The 19,344-nt window shown below is 43.1% G+C and overlaps 1 protein-coding gene across 3 annotated transcripts in view; it reads left to right on the top strand.

Moving 5' to 3' along the window:
• The window catches only part of LOC144497274 (KN motif and ankyrin repeat domain-containing protein 4-like), a 77,977-nt gene that overhangs the window by 40,764 nt on the left and 17,869 nt on the right, over positions 1-19,344 (top strand). For 2 of the 3 annotated variants that reach the window (XM_078218294.1, XM_078218292.1), the window contains exons 2-3: positions 3,110-3,201; positions 3,465-5,660. In XM_078218294.1, the coding sequence (XP_078074420.1) occupies positions 3,168-3,201; positions 3,465-5,660 (2,230 nt within the window). In that variant the 5' untranslated portion in view covers positions 3,110-3,167. Of the gene's footprint in view, positions 1-3,108; positions 3,202-3,464; positions 5,661-19,344 lie in introns of those variants that run through there. The other variant, XM_078218293.1, reaches the window with a different exon arrangement.

Raw genomic sequence — 19,344 nt, 5'->3', positions numbered from 1 at the left:
AATTAGATATAGCTCTTGGGGCTAAAGAGATATGGAGGGAAGGGGGGATCAGGATATTGAATTTTGATGATCAACTATGATCAAAATGAATGATGGAGCAGCTCGAAGGGCCGAATGGCCTACTCCTGCTTCTAATTTCAATGTTTCTATAACAATGAGTGCTGATAGCTTCATCATTATTTCTATTGTAAAGTCTGGGCCGGTGATGCAAATTGCACCCAAAACACTTACACATGACATACAAATCCCCTGGCTTGCTTCTGCACAGTCAAGAAAAGATTAGCCAAACATCCTTTTGTTAAGATACTGCTTTTATACCTTCCACTACACAGATTAACCATCTGTAAAAACCCTGCATCTTACACATACCCCACCTCCACCCATCAAGCTTGCTCTGTGTTTATAACCACAAGGTCAGTTTACTGATGGAGTTGGTCAATAGTTGGAGGTTGTTTGATCCCATCAATTGTACAAGGATTTGTTGTCACTGGCTATGTGCATGACCAAGAGGTGAGACCTCTAATCAAGTGGAAGGAACTGCTAAACAACAAATTTCAGTTAATTATTTACTTCTGGTGACAGGTTTGACAAGAACAAGATCAGCGAAAGTTCAACACCCCCTCACCTCAGCCCTCCTGCCCTACATAGATTACTAGCCCAGTGATGGAGACTTTTTCATGGTTTCCAGCAGCCCTGGGCCAGCAAAGTCAAATGGCCTTTCTTCACTTGTGAATCTAGAGATTGAGTGGGTGTGAGGGGCGGGGGGGGCATGGGGGGGCATGGTGGGGGGGGCATGGAGTTGGGCAGCAGAGCTTCACTTGATCCTGGTTTTTACTTGGGGACAATCTGTGCACTTTCCAGCAGAGATGACCAGATAGTGAACTAGACCAAGCAGAGGTAGGGGAGGGAGAGCTAGTGAGACTAACTGTACTCTGTACTGCTCCAACTACTGTCCTGCTCACTGAAGATTGACTTTTTTGATATAATTGTTCTTTTTCCTGAGTTTTCTGATTGTACCAACATAAACTTTCAAATGTACAGAAGGCATTGTCATGGTGTAACATGAAACAGTCTCATCTCTGTATGTGAATCTCCAAAAGGATGCCACACAGCTTGCACACTGCAAGATTGGATAAGCAAGTTTTTGGTAAGCTGTAATACTGGTATTTTTGTTACAATGTTTTTTTTCAGATGTCCAAGATCTGCAGTATTTCACTTTTATTGAATCATAGAATCCCTACAGTGCAGAAGGAGGCTATCCGGTCCATCGAGTCTACTCTGACCACAATCCCACCCAGGCCCGATCCCCATAACCCCCACACTTTTACTCTGGCTAGTCCCCCTGACACCAAGGGGCAATTTAGCATGGCCATTCAACCTAACCCGCACATCTTTAGACTATGGGAGGAAACCAGAGCACCCGGAGGAGAGCGTGTAAACCCCAAACAGTCACCCGAGGCCAGAATCGAACCCGGATTCCTGGCACTGTGAGACAGCAGCGCTAACCACTGTGCCACCGTGCTGCCCGATGTCAAAGATTACTCCTCAGAAATCCAAGAACTTTGTTTGCTTTGCATGCTCTCTGCTGAATGTGGAAACCTCATTGAAAATTAGTTTTAAGATGAATCCCCGTGTATGGTTGTACATCTATCTGTTGGAGAACTTGATTACAGAACTAAAGCTATCTGTTGGTGGATTGTTTTTGTTGCTAGTACATACGGCGCAGTTTATTTTCATTTTGAACACCATCTCCCATTGATGCTGCTATTTTTGCAATTCCAAAAGATCACCTTCTAATGAATTGATATGCTTCTATATACATCCACCATCATGGACTAAGCCCTCTCTCTTGTACTTTTTTCTCTCTGTGGCCTACTTGTCGGCTGCAATCCATTCTCCACCAACCCAAACTGAGCTGACAATGCTATCCCCACAAACTACAAAGACTATTTGTTTCCAAGATAGTGTATCAGCAATCTTTCTTTCAAGAACAACTCCACAGTGGAACAAGCTGCCAAAAGAAATAATCAGAGACCCATTACTTGAAATCTTCAAGACCCATCCTTAGATCATCTCCATTTATATATTTTTTATTATTGTGACTGCCATATCAACCGGTCACCTTATGTTCAGCCAGCATTAACCACATTCATAAATATTGATGGAATACGGATGTTAGTCTGGAATGCTAACACAGCCACAGCATAAACAATTGGAGATGGATAAAATCATCCCTTCAGTGTCCAGTTTCACTGTGAACAATGGAGAGATTGAAATGCAGATCATGACTAAAGCACTATTATCTGGGCTGAATCAGCACTATCTCCAGTAAAAATAAGTTGTGTTTTGCAAAATGTGAGTGCAACCCTTGTCTATCCTGTCAGTGCACTATTTGTATCATCACTTTGTTGACTGCTGATAGTATGGCACTTGCAGAATGTTAAATGGAACCTCAATTAGCTCAGTTGGCTAGACAGTGAGTGTGTGGCTTAGATTAGTAGCCACAGTGTGGATTTTGATTCCTGTCCCAGCTGAAGTTGCTTCACTCTGCCACTGAGGGTGGAAGGCAACGGCAAACCTCCACTAACAAAAACTGCCAAGAAGATCATAGGATCCCTACAGTGCAGAAGGAGGTCGCTTGGCCCATCATACCTGCACCCCGACAACAATCCCACCCAGGCCCTATCCCCGTAACCCCATGTATTTACCCTGCTAGTCACTCTGACCACTAAGGGGCAATTTAGCATGGCCAATCCACCTAACCCGCACATCTTTGGACTGTGGGAGGAAACTGGAGCACCCGGCGGAAACCCACGCAGATGGTTCAGGATGAAGCAGCAGCAGACAATGTGTCAAGAACCTGCCTTCAGGCAGAGCACAAGGAAGGAATCTCATTCCATGCTTTGCAGAACATGTTTTAATATCTCCTTATCTCCTAATGGACTTTATACCTCATTCAGTCCCTGAGCCGAGGATAGTACTCCATCAGCAAATTACAGTGAATCAGTAAAGTGAATCTGTTCGTGATGGAGCACAAAATATTGAACAATATTTGTTTACTTTAAACACCTGAAAGAATTTAATTTTCTTTTTTAACTTTTGTTTACAGCTCAGTCAATTTGATTCACTTCTTCATTGTGGTTTATGCTGCTAATAAAGGGGAAGGAATGTCACAAGTTCTTCAATCTACACATCATCCAGGTAGGAATATTTATTGTACAATGTTTTATTGAAATCAGTTTATCAATTAATCAATTAATTTGTGTGATTTATTTGATTGGACTACTAAAACCAGCAAACATTTGGAAACTTATAAAGGATGGTATGTGTTGAATGTAATTATAAACTGGTATCTTATACAAAGCTTTTATTAGGCATGTTATAACAAATGAGCTGGGTTTACATCTATGTCTTGTGAACTGCAAATCTTGCTGTTTAATAGTTTCTTCTTTAATTTTTTGAAGCCAACATCAAGTTGTCTGGCATGTGCCTCAGTGCAGACAGAAAGAAGGAATCTCCATATTCTGTAGAAACCCCTTATGGTTTCCACCTGGACCTGGACTTTCTGAAGTATGTGGATGACATAGAGAAAGGAAATACCATCAGGAAGATTAAAATACACAAGAAAGCTAAACAGCTGAAATGCAGCACATTGCCAAGAAATTTCAGCATTCCTGAGACTCGGTACCCTTCAGCTGAACCTCATTCCTGCGGAAGCCACGGGGATAAGAGAATGGCACCTACCAATGGGTGCAAAGTGACCCATCTTCAAGAATTGTTCATAGGTTCTCCAGGTCGCGTGGACCCAGTTTTATCACAACGCAGTGCGCATGATTGTAGGTCTGAAAAGACTTTACCTGACACCAAGGAAAGGTTGAAGGAGAATGGGAAATTTGTGCCAAGCTGGGTGAAACCTCCCTTTCTTAGGGCAGCCAGCGTGCCAATTAATTTCAAGGCACTGAGTTTAGAGGAACAACATCAGTCTCCTCCCTCATTCCAGCAGAAATTAAAGTACTTGGAAAATGATCTCTTCAGGACGTCAGGTGATCCACTTGCCCAGGAGAACTCTAGCACCTCTGCAACAACTCGGCATTCAAATCTGACACCAACCCAGCTCTCTCAGATACAGCAACAAATTAGGATTGCCCAAAACAAAACCAAAGAGATGGGAGAGCAAGTAAAAACCATTTCTGAGCTTAAAAAGCAAATATTTGTGTTGCAGGAAGAAAATGAAAAACTCAGTATTCAAATAAAAAATCAACAGAGCACTGTGCAGAAAGCAAGCTACGCACTGCAGGGGAAAAACAGTGTCAACATGGATAAAACTCAGTGCGTCAATAAAGAAAGTCAAAGTGATTCATCAATAACCACAATTGGCTTTGAAAGGCAAGTGCCATTTTCAAACAAAAGTCTATCCTCTGAAATATTTCTGTCAAATGACAAGTTTAAACATGAAGAAGTGACAGATCTCAATTGTCAAAATGATCTTGCCTCAAATTCTTTAGTTAGTGAAAACAAGAACTTTGATCCTAATCCCCACAAAGAATTACTTGAAAGCTCTCATGCTGTAGGGGACAATGAACACAGAATTAGGGATGTGGACGTTCAAGTTACCAAAGAGAAATTGAGTTTGGTACTTGAGGCACACCCCAACACAAATGGACTTGCCATTAAAGAACTAAGAACCACAGTGTCCACGTTGGAGCAGCAGCTTGAAGGTGGAACTCAAGGGCATAGGTTTGAACAGCAAGATGGCATGCCTGATGCTAGCAAGGTTAACCTTAACCCAAAGACACTACAAGGTGACCAGTCTTTGTACTTGGAAAGGAAACATGAACAAGACCGATCTGAGATATGTGTTACAAGTAATAGGCCAAGCAATGAGGAGACAGAATTGAGTGACCTAAAGGAAATGTGCATACGTGAAATTGATGCCCAACCATCCACTCGGTCAGTCGGTTGTGGAGATTGCACCGTCAATGTAACGGTCACAACATTAAAAGAGACACAAAGTTTTGGGGTCAATACAGATCGTATCACTGTCAATGATGCAGAAATGATGGCAACAGTTGAAACAATCGACAAAGCAACAGATTCTACAGTCAGAATGTGCAACAAAGCTGTTGAGACTGAGCCTGTACTATCACTGCATCGTATCGCTCTTGTAACTGGTGTGTCTAACAGAGTGAACGAAGTAGTAAAACACACTGGTGTAAAAAGTGACAATGTCAAGAGTATCTCTGACAATCTAAGGAGCAATCAAACCAGGTCTACTGACAGCAGGAGTGCTGAGATAGGAAATGGAAAAGAATGTTCAATTATTACAAACAGCCAGTACGGTGAATGTGAAAAGGAAGTAGATTGCCGAATTTCAGATTCCCCAGATGCGACTTTAGATACCATCCCACAACCTGAAACCCAATTAATTTCAACAAACCCTGAAGCAGAGCAGTGTATTAAAAAAATTGAGGCCCTTCTATGCAAACAGCAATCTTTTTTGGAGCAGAATTGTCCTGAGCTGGCACTGAACTTTCAGAAACTTTGTTCAAGTATTGGATCCTTCAGTAGTCAACTGATGAACTCTCTTCAACCATTGCCCTCACCAGATTCTACACTTCACCCAGCAGAAGAAAGCTCTCATAGAAAGGACAGTGAACCAGGTACGTTCCCAAATAGTTAATGTTTAGACATCCCTCTGAATCAGCAGTTTAAGAAAATGCTTCTGTTTTATTCCTGTTTATTTTTTCTTTCTTTAAGGTGATCTAGATCTATGAGGATATATAATACTCTGGCCCCATATCTCAACTGGCCACTCTTGATGTGTTTGTGCAGGTGCCAGGTTATTTGACCAGGAGAGGCATCACAACTGAGTCTGACTTCCCCCATGCAAGCCATCCACAGAAATTAATGTTTTTAGCGAGAGTCACTATTTACCAATCACTGCCTGACTTTTATTTCTCTCCTAGCTCAGGGAACTGAGAGTAATTGTCTTGTTACTAACATCCGATCAGCATTTGCTAGATCAGCATCAAGAAAGAAAGTTGGCAAAAAACAGTGAGAGATGCTGCATGAATGTTTCAGCTGTGACTGAATGTACATCGAAGAGTATGAGAGAATAACCACTTAGCAATCAGTTAAAATGAGGAAACGCGTCATTCACCTGAAATCACAAGCAACTGGCAAAAGTAATGTGGATCATTCAAGAATTCAAAGATCCACAAGGCCCACAATGACAAGTCAGAGTACAGGAAAGCAATAGAGAATCTGGTGAACTGGTGCAACAACAATAATCTCTCCTTCAATGTCAACAAAACAAAGGAGATAGTCATCGACTTCAGGAAGCGTAATGGAGGACATGCCTCTGTCTACATCAGTGGGGTCAAAATGGAAATGGTTGAGAGCTTCATGTTTCTAGGTGTCCAGATCTGTCCTGGTCCCCCCATGCCGACACTATAGTTAAGAAAGCCCACCAACGCCTCTACTTTCTCAGGAGACAAAGGAAACATGGCATGTCCGCTATGACTCACCAACGTTTACAGATGCACCATAAAAAGCACTATTTCTGGTTGTATCACAACTTGCTATGGCTCCTGCTCTGTCCAAGAACGCAAGAAACTACAAAGGGTCATGAACGAAGCCAAGTCCATCACTAAAACCAGCCTCCCCTCCATTGACACTGTCTATATTTCCCGCTGCCTCGGAAAAGCAGCCAGCATAATTAAGGACCCCACGCACCCTGGACATTCTCTCTTCCACCTTCTTCTGTCATGAAAAAGATACAAAAGTCTCTGAGGACACGTACCAACCGGCTCAAGAACAGCTTCTTCCCTGCTGCCATCAGACTTTTGAATGGACCTACCTTGCATTAATTGATCTTTCTCTACCCCCTAGCTATGACTGTAACACTACATTCTGCACTCTCATCTTTCCTTCTCTATATATGGTATGCTTTGTCTGTATAGTGCAAGAAACAATATTTTTCACTGTACACCAATACATGTGACGATAATAAATCAAATCAAAAATCAAATCAAATCAAAAGTTATCTGGTTGGGAGATGCACAACTTCCCTGGTATTTTCAAAGTCGTACTAAAGACTCGTCAATCTTGTATGTTTTACACCTTTCAAAAAAGACACCGGCCAATTAAACCCATCACCCAATAAAACATACAAATAGGGATAATAATAGACCAACTGGTGAATCAAGACCACCATCCCAAAACTTTACAAACTACACCCACCCTATATACTTCCTTTCCCACTCTTGAAATGCTCTGGGAGACACAATAAGGGAAACACTCTGGGGCAATTCCTCTTGAATCTCCATGACAATGCAGCAAGCTCCGGAATACTGTAACAATCCATCAATAATTGCAGCTGCCCCTCACCCCTCAGATGTCTTTGACTCTCCAGAAATGATCTGGTTCCTTTTCAAAGGATAGCTGCTAACTTACACTTACATGGAAGTTTCAGTGATTCTTTCTAAATGGCAATACAACTGGCATCTAACCGAACTCTTTTGTTTTTCTATTTTATGCTGATGTCCTCCAGTTCTCCCATATCTGTACCTGATGTCATTGTTACGACCAAGTGAGGAGGAATGAACTGGCTCCCCTCTATTCAGCTTCCTCGGTTGCTCATAACAAAGGTTTTTACATTTCTTTTCCCTGTGGATGTCTTTTCCAAATCCAAATGTATTTTTTTACTATCTATGCCATGAACAATAGGGAGCCAATCAATGAGGTTTTCTTGAGTCCAAGAAAGAGCAAGTTTGTTAGCCACTGGACCTGAGAAAATATAATAAGACATGACGCCACATACCGGCACCAGAACTAAGAAAAGTTAGAGTCTAAATAGAAGTTAAAGAATATGAGGTTAGAAGTCCTTTGCTTGTCTTTGAGACATAGATTTTTGAACATTGCAGCCGATTTAAGTTGCTTTAAAATTGATGTCCATATGGTCGCACTTGTTGGCAATGATTTCTCTTTTAATCCATAAGCCATTTTCTCCAGAAATCTCAGAGTTTCTCCTGAGGTTCTAACTGATAGAAATGCACTATCTCTGTGAATGATTTTTAGACTGTCAAGAGTTAGGGCTTTGCTTAACTGAAGTGAGGGAGAAGAATTCCCTATATCTCCATTAGCAATTTCCCTGAACTCCCCTGCTTCAGCTTGGCAAACCCTGTTCTGAAAGCCGCTCTCACCATATATTCCAAAGGAATTTGATTACCGTGTCTGCGGCACTCATTGTCGTAACACAAGTAATCACATTTTGATGTTTCATCTCAGAAACCTTTGACACATTTAAAGATTATAGAAAGCAACAAGGGATGGGGTTCTTTCAGCCTCCACAAGAGGTTTGAGTGTCTATGGATTGCCTGGCTGTCTAGCGGTTCCCCATTGCCTTAATAGACCCTCAGTCTCTGCTGCAGGGGTAAACTCATAAAAATGCAAATAACATGTCCATTCCTTTCAATAGACCTTTCTGAAGTTGCCCTTGATACCCCCTGGTGTAGATTTCTGTGACCAACATGTCAGAAGTGCAATCCATATAGAAACTTTCCAGAAAAGATCAACTTACAATTCCAGGCATCAGATAACTTGTGGCAGTGTCATTTTTGTCAATGTCATTTCTTGACTTTTTTTTTAAAGTTCAGTATGTATTTGGTTAGCTGGCGAAATTATCGGTTGATCACTCAGTCAAAATTTCCCATCATTGTGACACCATCCAGACATACTCTGTTCACCTGGAAGAGAGCAAAGGGTTGCCTGAACTCGAAACGTCAGCTCTTTTCTCTCCTTACAGATGCTGCCAGACCTGCTGAGATTTTCCAGCGTTTTCTCTTTTGATAATCTGTTCACCTCCTTGTTTTAAAACTCTCAAACATTCAATGCGAAGTCTATACTACACAATGAAGAAAACTCCATAGTTAGAAACTCAAATGTTAGGAATCATCTGTTTGCTTCACTCTGGATTTTCTTCATAATCTCAATATCACTCAGTGTGTGAAAGGACCAAACGCAGACACCTCATCCTAACATAACACTGTTATGGCCAATTTTGGAGATAATTTCTACATGTAGCAAGTTAGAATCTGATTTGCTATTCTCTCTTCAATCTTCTGACTGCATATACATCACAAATTGGTGGAAAAGGTTTATGGAGGTCAAGAACCCAACAGATAGACAAGACATTAAATAGAAATGGATCATGAACACAGAGCCAAGTGCCTCTGTTCAAACTTCACGTGAGTCTAGAGGTGAGGATATGTTTTTCACCTGCACAATGTGGACCATGATTTGATTCAATTTGATTTATATTTGTCACAAGTATTAGTATACAGTGAAAAGTTTAGTTTCTTGCCTGCTATAGAGACAAAGCATCCCGTACATAGAGAAGGGAAGGAGAGAATGCAGATCGTAGTGTTACAGTCATAGCTAGGGTGTAGAGAAAGATCAGCTCAATATGAGGTAGGTCTATTCAAAAGTCTGATGGCAACAGGGAAGAAGCTGTTCTTGAGTCAGTTGGCACATATCCTCAGACTTTTGTATCTTTTTCCCAATGGAGGAAGGTGGAAGAGAGTATGTCTGGGGCGCATGGAGTCCTTGATTATACTGGCTGCTTTTCCGAGGCAGCGGGAAGTGTAGACAGAGTCAATGGATGGGAGGCTGGTTTGCATGATGGACTGGGCTTCGTTCACGACCTTTTGTAGTTTTTTGCGGTCTTGAACAGAGCAGGAGCCATACCAAGCTAAGATACAACCAGAAAGAACGCTTTCTATGGTGCATCTGTAAAAGTTGGTGAGAACCGTAGCAGACATGCCAAATTTCCTTCGCCTCCTGAGAAAGTAGATGGGCTTTCTTAACTATAGCATCGGCTTGGAAGGACCAGGACAGGTTGTTGATGATCTGGACACCTAGAAACTTGAAGCTCTCAACCATTTCCACTTTGTTCCCGTTGATGTAGACAGAGACATGTCCTTCTCTATGCTTCCTGAAGTCGATGACTATCTCCTTCATTTTGTTGACATTAAGGGAGAGATCATTGTCGTCACACCAGTTCACCAGATTCTCTATCTCTTTCCTGCACTCTGTCTCATCATTGTTTGAGATCTGACCCACAACAGTGGTGTCATCAGCAAACTTGAAAATCGAGTTGGAGGGGAATTTGGCCAGACAGGCATTGGTGTATACGGAATATAGGTGAGAAAGTTCCCTGCAAATGCAGTTAAGACTGAAATGATGAACCCTTTTTAAAAAGAAACTGGATAAATATCTGGTTAGATGTGTGATTTGTAACTGGCCTCCATATTGAGTGCAGTATTGGTGAAGGGGAAATGTTGAATTGTGGTGATCAATCAATATTCTAAATTTGTATTTTGGAAGGTGAGGGTATTTTTTTATAATGGTTTCTCATGATGGCTGAGGCAGGGTCAACAACGTGATTTATGGATGGAAAAGGATTAACCAAGGCCCAAGGAGTTTGCACATTCTCCTCATGTCTGTGTGGGTTTCCTCCGGGTGCTCCGGTTTCCTCCCACAGTCCAAAGATGTGTGGGTTAGGTTGATTGGCCATGCTAAAAATTGCCCCTTAGTGTCCTGAGATGCGTAGGTTAGAGGGATTAGTGGGTAAAATCTGTAGGGATATGGGGGTAGGGACTGGGTGGAATTGTGGTCGGTGCAGACTTGATGGCCGAATGGCCTCTTTCTGTACTGTAGGGTTTCTATGATTCTATGATTCTTATTCCTTGGTTGTTTTTGAATGGTTACTGTAATACCCTTTTGTTAAGAATTTGCATTGTATCCCAGATAAACATCGTCAGTGACCAATAAGTTCATTGACACTTTCTAGTTACTGATACAACCAAACCACTGAGAACAAATGGGCGGGATTTTATGGCCTCACTCATCCCGAAACCATAAACTTCCGCCCGAGGTCAACACACCTTCCCACGCTCCGCCCCTCACCCGTTCCAATTCCCGTGGCGGGCGGGCCGGTAAAATTCCAGCCATAATGTCCAACAATAAAAATGCCAAGAACACAAAGGAATAAGCTGCAAATTGGGATGTACTTTATTGCATGGCATTGGAAGGAAAGAAAGATTTCTCATTCAGTGACAACATTGTGGCTTCAGAACTTCCCAACACTCATGAATTACTTTTGATACCGAAAGGCATACATTTGCTATGTAGACAAGTGAACAGTCAATTTATATTGATTAATGTCTTACAAAAAGCAAATGGGATGAATGATTGGTTAAGTTATTTTTTGGTGGTCGATACTGAGGGAAGGATGTTGTCTATTACGATGCATTGGAATACTAGTCTACAGAAGTAGGCAACGATGAGATGCTTTTCAATCTCTAACTCAAGTTTTTGATCTCCATCTAGTGGTTTAGAAAACAAACGCTTCCCTCCAATCACTGTCCCGTGGGCCCTGTCCCTTCAGGAGCACAGAGAAGTGACAGCTGATTGGCTGCAGTGAAATAATAAACAGTATCAAAGAAGCAACAATATAGAGCTGCACAGATTGTACAGCACAGAAATAGGCCATTCACCCCAAATACTCTGTGCTGGTGTTATACTCTCCTCAGATTCCATCCACCTCATCTCAGTCTTTCAGCACATCTTCCAACCCCCTTTTTTATGCACTAGTTTGGCTTCATTTTGAAAGCATCGAAGCTATTTGCCTGACATTCCAACCACTCACTGAGTAAAGAAATTTCTCCTTACTCCCCTAGAATTACCTAGTGTTTAATGCCTCTAATTTTGGATTCTCCTACATGTGGAATCGTTCTTCCCACATCTACCCTCTCCAATTTATTGACAATTGTAAAGGTCTCACCAGATCTCCTCTGACTCTTCTCTTTCCTAAACTCTGACCTGTTTAATCTTTCCAGACAGCTGCAACCTCTCAGTTCTGGTATCATTCTTGTAAATATTTTCCCCACTTCCTCCAGTGTCTCTGTGTCCTGATTGTCACACTGAGACCAGGGACTGTATTTTCAATTCCCAAAGTGTGAATTGGGTCACAAAGCACTGAACTTAGTTTTTATTTGATGGAGAATCTATCTCCCTGTGCTTTCCCAAGCCGACACCATTTCTATGTCGTCTCTTGCAGAGTTGGGAAGGCCTTGGTTACAGAACATAGAAACATAGAAGAGAGGAGTAGGAGGAGGCCATTTGGCCCTTTGAGCCTGCTCCGCTATTCATCACGATCATGGCTGATCATCCAACTCAATAGCCTAATCCTGCTTTCTCCCCATAACCTTTGTTCCATTCACCCCAAGTGCTATATTTAGCCACCTCTTGAATCCATTCAATGTTTTGGCATCAACTACTTCCTGTGGTAATGAATTCCACAGGCTCACCATTCTTTGGGGGAAGAAATGCCTCCTCATATCTGTCCTAAATGGTCTACCCTGAATCCTCAGACTATGATCCCTGGTTCTGGATTCCCCCACCATCGGGAACATCCTCCCTGCATCTACCCAGTCTAGTCCTGTTAGAATTTTGTAAGTCTCTATGAGATCCCCCCTATTCGTCTGAACTCCAGAGTGGACACGTACCTCAGAATCCCCATTGTGAGAACCACAAGGAAATTATATTTCCTCCCACACAATATTTTCCTGTGCTGGTGAGTAAGCCCAAAAAATAACACACCTCCTGGGAGAGTTTGTGACCAATGGGAGAAGCCGACTGAGGAGTTAGGAACATTCTGAAAGGTAAATGTTTTGGCACCATCAAATGTCACTATTGTATGTTTTATTGTAATGTGGATTGTGTTTTTAATGCAAAGATTGATCATAGAGACCTGTCCTGAACAGGCAAGTTGATCCTTATATTGACCGGCATTGTGTAATTGTTATCATGCATTACAATACTTTTCCAACTGCAAAAGTGCCATAATGTATTAAAAATGCTAAACTAATGCCCTGTCAGCCGCTATTGTCATGTTTTGTGCTGTGATTTAAATTGACTACCAGCTGTTAAAAAAACCCTGCTTTTGAAAGTTGGAATAAAAATGTGCACCTACTCCCCTCCATTGATTAACAGACATTCTGCTTTGAAATAAAAACCATTCTGGTCTGTCAATTTCAGGTAATGTAGCTGGAAGTTTTTGTTATGACATCTGTAACCACTACAAATGCTTGGCTGGGTTTCAAAAATAAATAATACCTTCAGCTCAGCAGGTGATCTATTGATCCAAGAGTAATAGAAATTTTCAAGCGGTGTAATAATTTTAAATGCCCTTGATGTGGTTTTTTGTTTGTTTAAAAACTAATGGGTACTTAAACGATTATATATTTTTGCAGTAGAGTAGCTTGTTTTCCAGTATCGGTTATAGTGTGTGTGAACTTGTTAGGGGTTTATGGGCGGCACTGTGGCACAGTGGTTAGCACTGCTACCTCACAACGCCAGGGATCCGGATTCAAATCCTGGCTTGGGTCACTATCTGTGCGGAGTTTGCACATTCTTCCCATGTCTGCATGGGTTTCCTCCAGGTGCTCCAGTTTCCTCCCACAGTTCGAAAGATTTGCTGGTTAGGTGCAGTAGCCATGTTAAAAATTCTCCCTCAGTGTAGCCGAACAGGTGCCGGCGTGTGACGACTAGGGGATTTTCACAGTAACTTCATTGTAGTGCTACTGTAAGCCTACCTGTGACTCTAATAAATAAACTTAAAACTTTAATTTTTTTCCCAATGATTTTAAAATATATTTCCAGTGTTATTGAGGACTGTACATAGCAGATACTGGGTGAACAGCTATGGAGGATACAGGGGGCATGGAGGTGACACAGGGAGCATGGGATGGCTTGGGGGTTTGTTGGTGGATGTGGGGGCATGGAGGTGGCATTGGTGATCTGAGGGGGTAAGGGGTGGGTGGGATGCTAAGGGAGGTTTATGGGGCCTTTAAACAAGATTGGGAGCTGAGCTGCTATGTTGAAAAGACACAGTACCTCTTCTAATTGTCCGGCCTTTGCACCCATACATCTCACACACTCCATCATGGCTTGCTAAATGTGAACCCAGCCACAATCCTAGGCAATGTCACACATTTTGCAAGGTGCAAAAGTGAATAAGGCTGGGTTTTCCTGAGCCCACAAAACAAAAAACAGACCCCAGAATTGCGCACAGTACTCTAAGTGCAGCCTTGATGTGGAGATGCCAGGGTGGGCACAGTAAGAAGTCTCACAACACCAGATTAAAGTCCGACAGGTTTATTTGGAATCACGAGCTTTCGGAGCACTGCTCCTTCACCAGGTGAGTGATGAAGGAGAAGCGGGTCCCTGGTCCTGGGTCCCTGGCACCTGATGAAGGAGCAGCGCTCCAACAGCTCGTGATTCCAAATAAACCTGTTGGACTTTAACCTTGTGCTGTGAAACTTCTTACTAAGTGCAGCCTGACCACGATCTTTTGCAAATTTAGCAGAACTTCACTACTTTTGAATTCTATACCCCTATAAATAAATCTCAATGCTTTGTTGGGTTTTTTTTATTGTTTTGCTGACTTTGAAAGCTGCTTTTCATGATTTGTCCAACTGTATCCCTAGATTCCTTTGTCTTTTGCTAGATATAGTTTTATATTTTCTAAGGGGTAGGTGATTTTATTTTTCCTGTCAGTGCACCATGATACTTTTATCCACATTTGCCACTTAACCGACAAGTTTGCAAGTTTTTAAATGTTTTCTTGTATTTTGTTACACTCTTCCTTGGTGTTAGTTCCACCTATAACCCCCACTTTGATATCATCGACAAATTTTGTTGCATATTTCTAAGTCCAAATCGTTAATATAATTAATAAGTAACAGTGGTCGCAGGGTAGGTACTTGAGAAACTTTCTACCATTCTCCAATCTGAATATCTACCCTTTATCCCAACTCCCTGCCTTCTATTTTTTTAATCAATTTGCTTTCCAGTCAGCTATTTATCACCTGACTTCATATGCCCTAGCTCGTGCCATGAGTTGATCATGTGGGGACTTTATCAAAGGACTTTTGAAAAGTCAAGTATATGGCTATCACCAAAACGATGACAGGAAGTACGATTTTCTAAAAACATTTGAGGAATGACATGTATGTATGTTGGATGCAATGGGCTGGATTTTACGGTCTTGCTCGTCCCAAAACCGTAAAATTCCATCCAAGGTCAGCGGACCTTTCCATGGTCACCCCCCTGCCTGCTCCGATTCCCATGGCGAGTGGGCGGGATGGTAAAATTCCAGCCAATGCTTTTCAAGATTATCAATGGTGACCCCTGAAAACATCAAAAGACAGTTTAAAATTACAACAGAAAGATAGCTAAATGCAACCTACCACCAAAATTACCTTAAATGGAGAGACACAGCATCAATAGTGAGGAAGTCTAGAGATGAGCAATAATTGTGAACAAGCTTATCAAATGTACATTGATAATATCAAGATCTACATTTCGACAAGTTGTACAATAATAAATTCTGAGTTTAGTAAGAAGCTATCTATTTAACTTTTGTGGCTTGTCCATTATCACAACATCGCATTGTGAAATCTCTTCTGTGGCAACAGGCAGCAGCATTGAAAGTGAGCTGAGGACAGATGATATCTGCTGTCTGATAAGAGTGTTCACATTCAGTCTTTTCACCGTTAGTTTAGCTTCAACTTTTTCAGGAGCTGGTCATACACATCTCTTAATTGAGCTGATTGGTTAGAAATGTGAGCTCCACAGCCTCATCAAAAGATGAGTAACATCAGCAATGGCGTCGCTGAAACACGGCAGACCAGCAGACTCCAGGATCTCAATAATTGATCCAGGAACAGCTGGTTTGCATTCAACAAACTGAACAAAATGGAGATATCCATTGGATAATTCTCGAGGGGAGAGGGTGGCATAGTGGTATTGTCACTGGGCCGGTAGCCAGAGTCCCAGGGTAATGCTCTGGAAAAACAGATTTGAATCCAATTCAATAACAAAAAATCATCTAATGATGACCATGAAACCATTGTCGTAAAAACCCCATCTGATTTAATAATGTCCTTTAGTGGAGGAAATCTGCCATCCTTAGCTGGTCTGGCCTACAATGACTTCAGATCCACAGCAATGTGGTTGACTCTTAAGTTGAACTTGTGAAATGGCCGAGCAAGCCATCCAGTTCAAGGGCAATTAGAGATGGGTAACAAAGGCTGGCCAGCCAGCAATACCCACAGCCCATGAATGAATTTAATAAATCCACTCCCTTTCTTTCAATTCCTCAGATAAAGTTATTTGGTTTACTCACTTAGCAACAGAGTGCTCACATTATGTCATAATATTTTAGAAAGAGCCACAGAGTCGGGTCCATGCTGCAGGACACTGCAAAATGTAAGTGATAGGAATGATGTTGAATCATTCAAGACTAGGAAAGGATGTTGGGGGCGCGGGGGGGGTGGGGGTGTGTGGGGGGGGGTGTGTGGGGGGTGGGGGGGGGTGTGTGGGGGGAGGTGTGGGGGGAGGTGTGGGGGGAGGTGTGGGGGGAGGTGTGGGGGGAGGTGTGGGGGGAGGTGTGGGGGGGGTGTGGGGGGAGGTGTGGGGGGGGGGTGTGGGGGGGGTTGTTGGGGGGGGTGGTGTGGGGGGGATGTGGGGGGGGTGTGGGGAGTGGGGGGGGTGGGGGGGGTGGGGGGGGTGGGGGGGGGTGGGGGGGAAGGGGATTACTGGAGAGCAGGATTGGATCAGAGATTGGCTTGTCCTGGACCAGATGTGGGGTGGGGGAACAGAGGATGTCCCAGACCATAGGGCGGCATGGTGGTTTGTCAGAGCGGAAGGGGGCTTGGAGTGGAGGGGGGGTTTTGGAGCAGAGGGTGGGGTCAGAGCAGAGGCGGGATTGGAGCGTAGTGGGGAGTTGCAGCGGGGGATCAAGCAAGGGGGTGGTTTGGAATAGAGGGAGGGTCAGAGCGAGGGGGTGGTTGGAGCAGAAATGGGGTTTGGAGTGCAGGAGGAGGTTGGAACAGAGGTCGGGTTGGGGGGGGGCGGGTTTGGAGCAGAGGGTGGTGTCAGAGTGAGGGAGATGGCGGAGCGGAGGGGGAGTAGTGGTGGAGGGGGCTGGATTCTTTCAAGTCAGACCAGGGGGAGGGTAGTCGGTAGGGGATGTTATGGTCTTGTGTGTGCGGGGTGTCCCATGCGAGGCTGAGTCTGGGTGTTTAGATAGTTATTCTGGAGTTAAAAGTGTTTTTCCTTCAGAGTAACTGTTGGGGTAAAACTGGCAGAACCATCTGTAGTTAGTGATTTAAATTGCCCAGCGCAATTGTCCAGAGAAAGTTAGCACTTCTGGGCAATTGCCGGGTAAACACTTATGTGGGAACTTCCAAGAGTGATTGCCCAACCCATCATCAGGGTATACCCCACATGCGATGCAGGAAATTATGGGTCTCTGTTTCAATCATTAGTTCAAGCCATGCATTCCACAGCCCTCTATGTAAATATGTTTCTCCTGCTCTCTGTCCTCAATTTCTTGCATTTCATGGTGTATTCATGTTCTCCTGCTCTAGATTCTGCAGTCACCAACAATATTCTGTTCCTATGCATACTGTCCCACCTCTTCACAATTTTAAACACCTTTATCAAATCACTCGGAATTCTTCTCGCAATGAAATCAGTCCCAATGTTCAAAGTTGCTGAGGTAAAAAAAGTGGCTTTTTTGCCATGTGCAATAGTCCTACATGAAATTAATTTAGTTGATTGAGTGTGTTCCTAATCATCATGGGCATATAAAACAAATTGCTATTGATTGTTATTTAAAATATCCACCACATTTTGAGAATCAGTGAGAATGGGTGCAGTAGCGAGCTTTCTCCTCGGAGTTTGGGGCTCCTTGGGCACTGGAAGCTTCACGGTGGAAGTGCCTGTGTGCGACCTGAGCAGGGCGTATTTGACATTGACTCTGGAGCTCCAGCTTTAACTTGGGGCCTGGAGTCAAGTGGGTTGGGATGAGGTGATCTCAAATTGTCTGACCTTCTGCCATGGGACCTAGGAGATTTTAAACACCAAACCTCATCTATATCGATCCCATTGATCACATACCTGGATCTGCTGGGAAGTCATAACTGCCCAGTGAATGTGAACAGGATTCCAAGGAAACAACTACTGACTACCCAAAGAAACAGACTCTGGCAAATGGTAAAGTGGTTGAATGGAAGGTTGTAAGTGCCTCGCAGTAAAGAAGGGAGACTCTGCATTGGCACGAGATTCGTGGCTTCCTTGTGGGGCCCAGAGGATCACTACTGTTCTTCTTGGCCTTTAGGGACGCTAAAAAACTGAACTCGCTCTTATAAGAACATAAGAATATAAGAACTAGGAGCAGGAGTAGGCCATCTGGCCCCTCGAGCCTGCTCCGCCATTCAACAAGATCATGGCTGATCTTTTTGTGGACTCAGCTCCACTTACCCGCCCGCTCACATAAACCTTAATTCATTTACTGTTCAAAAATGTATCTATCCTTGCCTTAAAAACATTCAATGAGGTAGCCTCAACTGCTTCACTGGGCAGGGAATTCCACAGATTCACAACCCTTTGTGTGAAGAAGTTCCTCCTCAGCTCAGTCCTAAATCTGCTTCCCCTTATTTTGAGGCTATGCCCCCTAGTTCTAATTTCACCCGCCAGTGGAAACAACTTCCCTGCTTCTATCTTATCTATTCCCTTCATAATCTTATATGTTTCTATAAGATCTCTCCTCATTCTTCTGAATTCCAATGAGTATAGCTCCAGTCTACTCAGTCTCTCCTCATAAGCCAACCCTCTCAACTCCAGAATCAACCTAGTGAATCTCCTCTGCACCCCCTCCAGTGCCAGTATATCCTTTCTCAACTAAGGAGACCAAAACTGTACGCAGTACTCCAGGTGTGGCCTCACCAGCACCTTATACAGCTGCAACGTAACCTCGCTGTTTTTAAACTCCATCCCTCTAGCAATGAAGGACAAAATTCCATTTGCCTTCTTAATTACCTGCTGTACCTGCAAACCAACTCCTTGAGATTCCTGCACAAGGACACCCAGGTCTCTGTGCACAGCAGCATGCTGCAATTTTTTACTACTTAAATAATAGTCCATTTTGCTGTTATTCCTACCAAAATGGATGACCTCACATTTACCAACATTGTACTCCATCTGCCAGACCCTTGCCCACTCACTTAGATTGTCTATATCCCTTTGCGGACTTTCAGCGTCCTCTGCACACTTTGCTCTTCCACCCATCTTAATGTCATCTGCGAAATTTGACACACTACACTTGGTCCCCGACTCCAAATCATCTGTGTAAGTCGTAAACAATTGCGGTCCCAACTCTGATCCCTGCGGCACACCACTAGTCACTGATCGCCAACCAGAAAAACACCCATT

The sequence above is a fragment of the Mustelus asterias genome, chromosome 8 (assembly GCF_964213995.1).
Source record: "Mustelus asterias chromosome 8, sMusAst1.hap1.1, whole genome shotgun sequence".
Lineage (NCBI taxonomy): Eukaryota > Metazoa > Chordata > Chondrichthyes > Carcharhiniformes > Triakidae > Mustelus > Mustelus asterias.
Note: the sequence above shows the minus strand (reverse complement) of the source record. Positions and strands in the feature narration are given on the sequence as shown.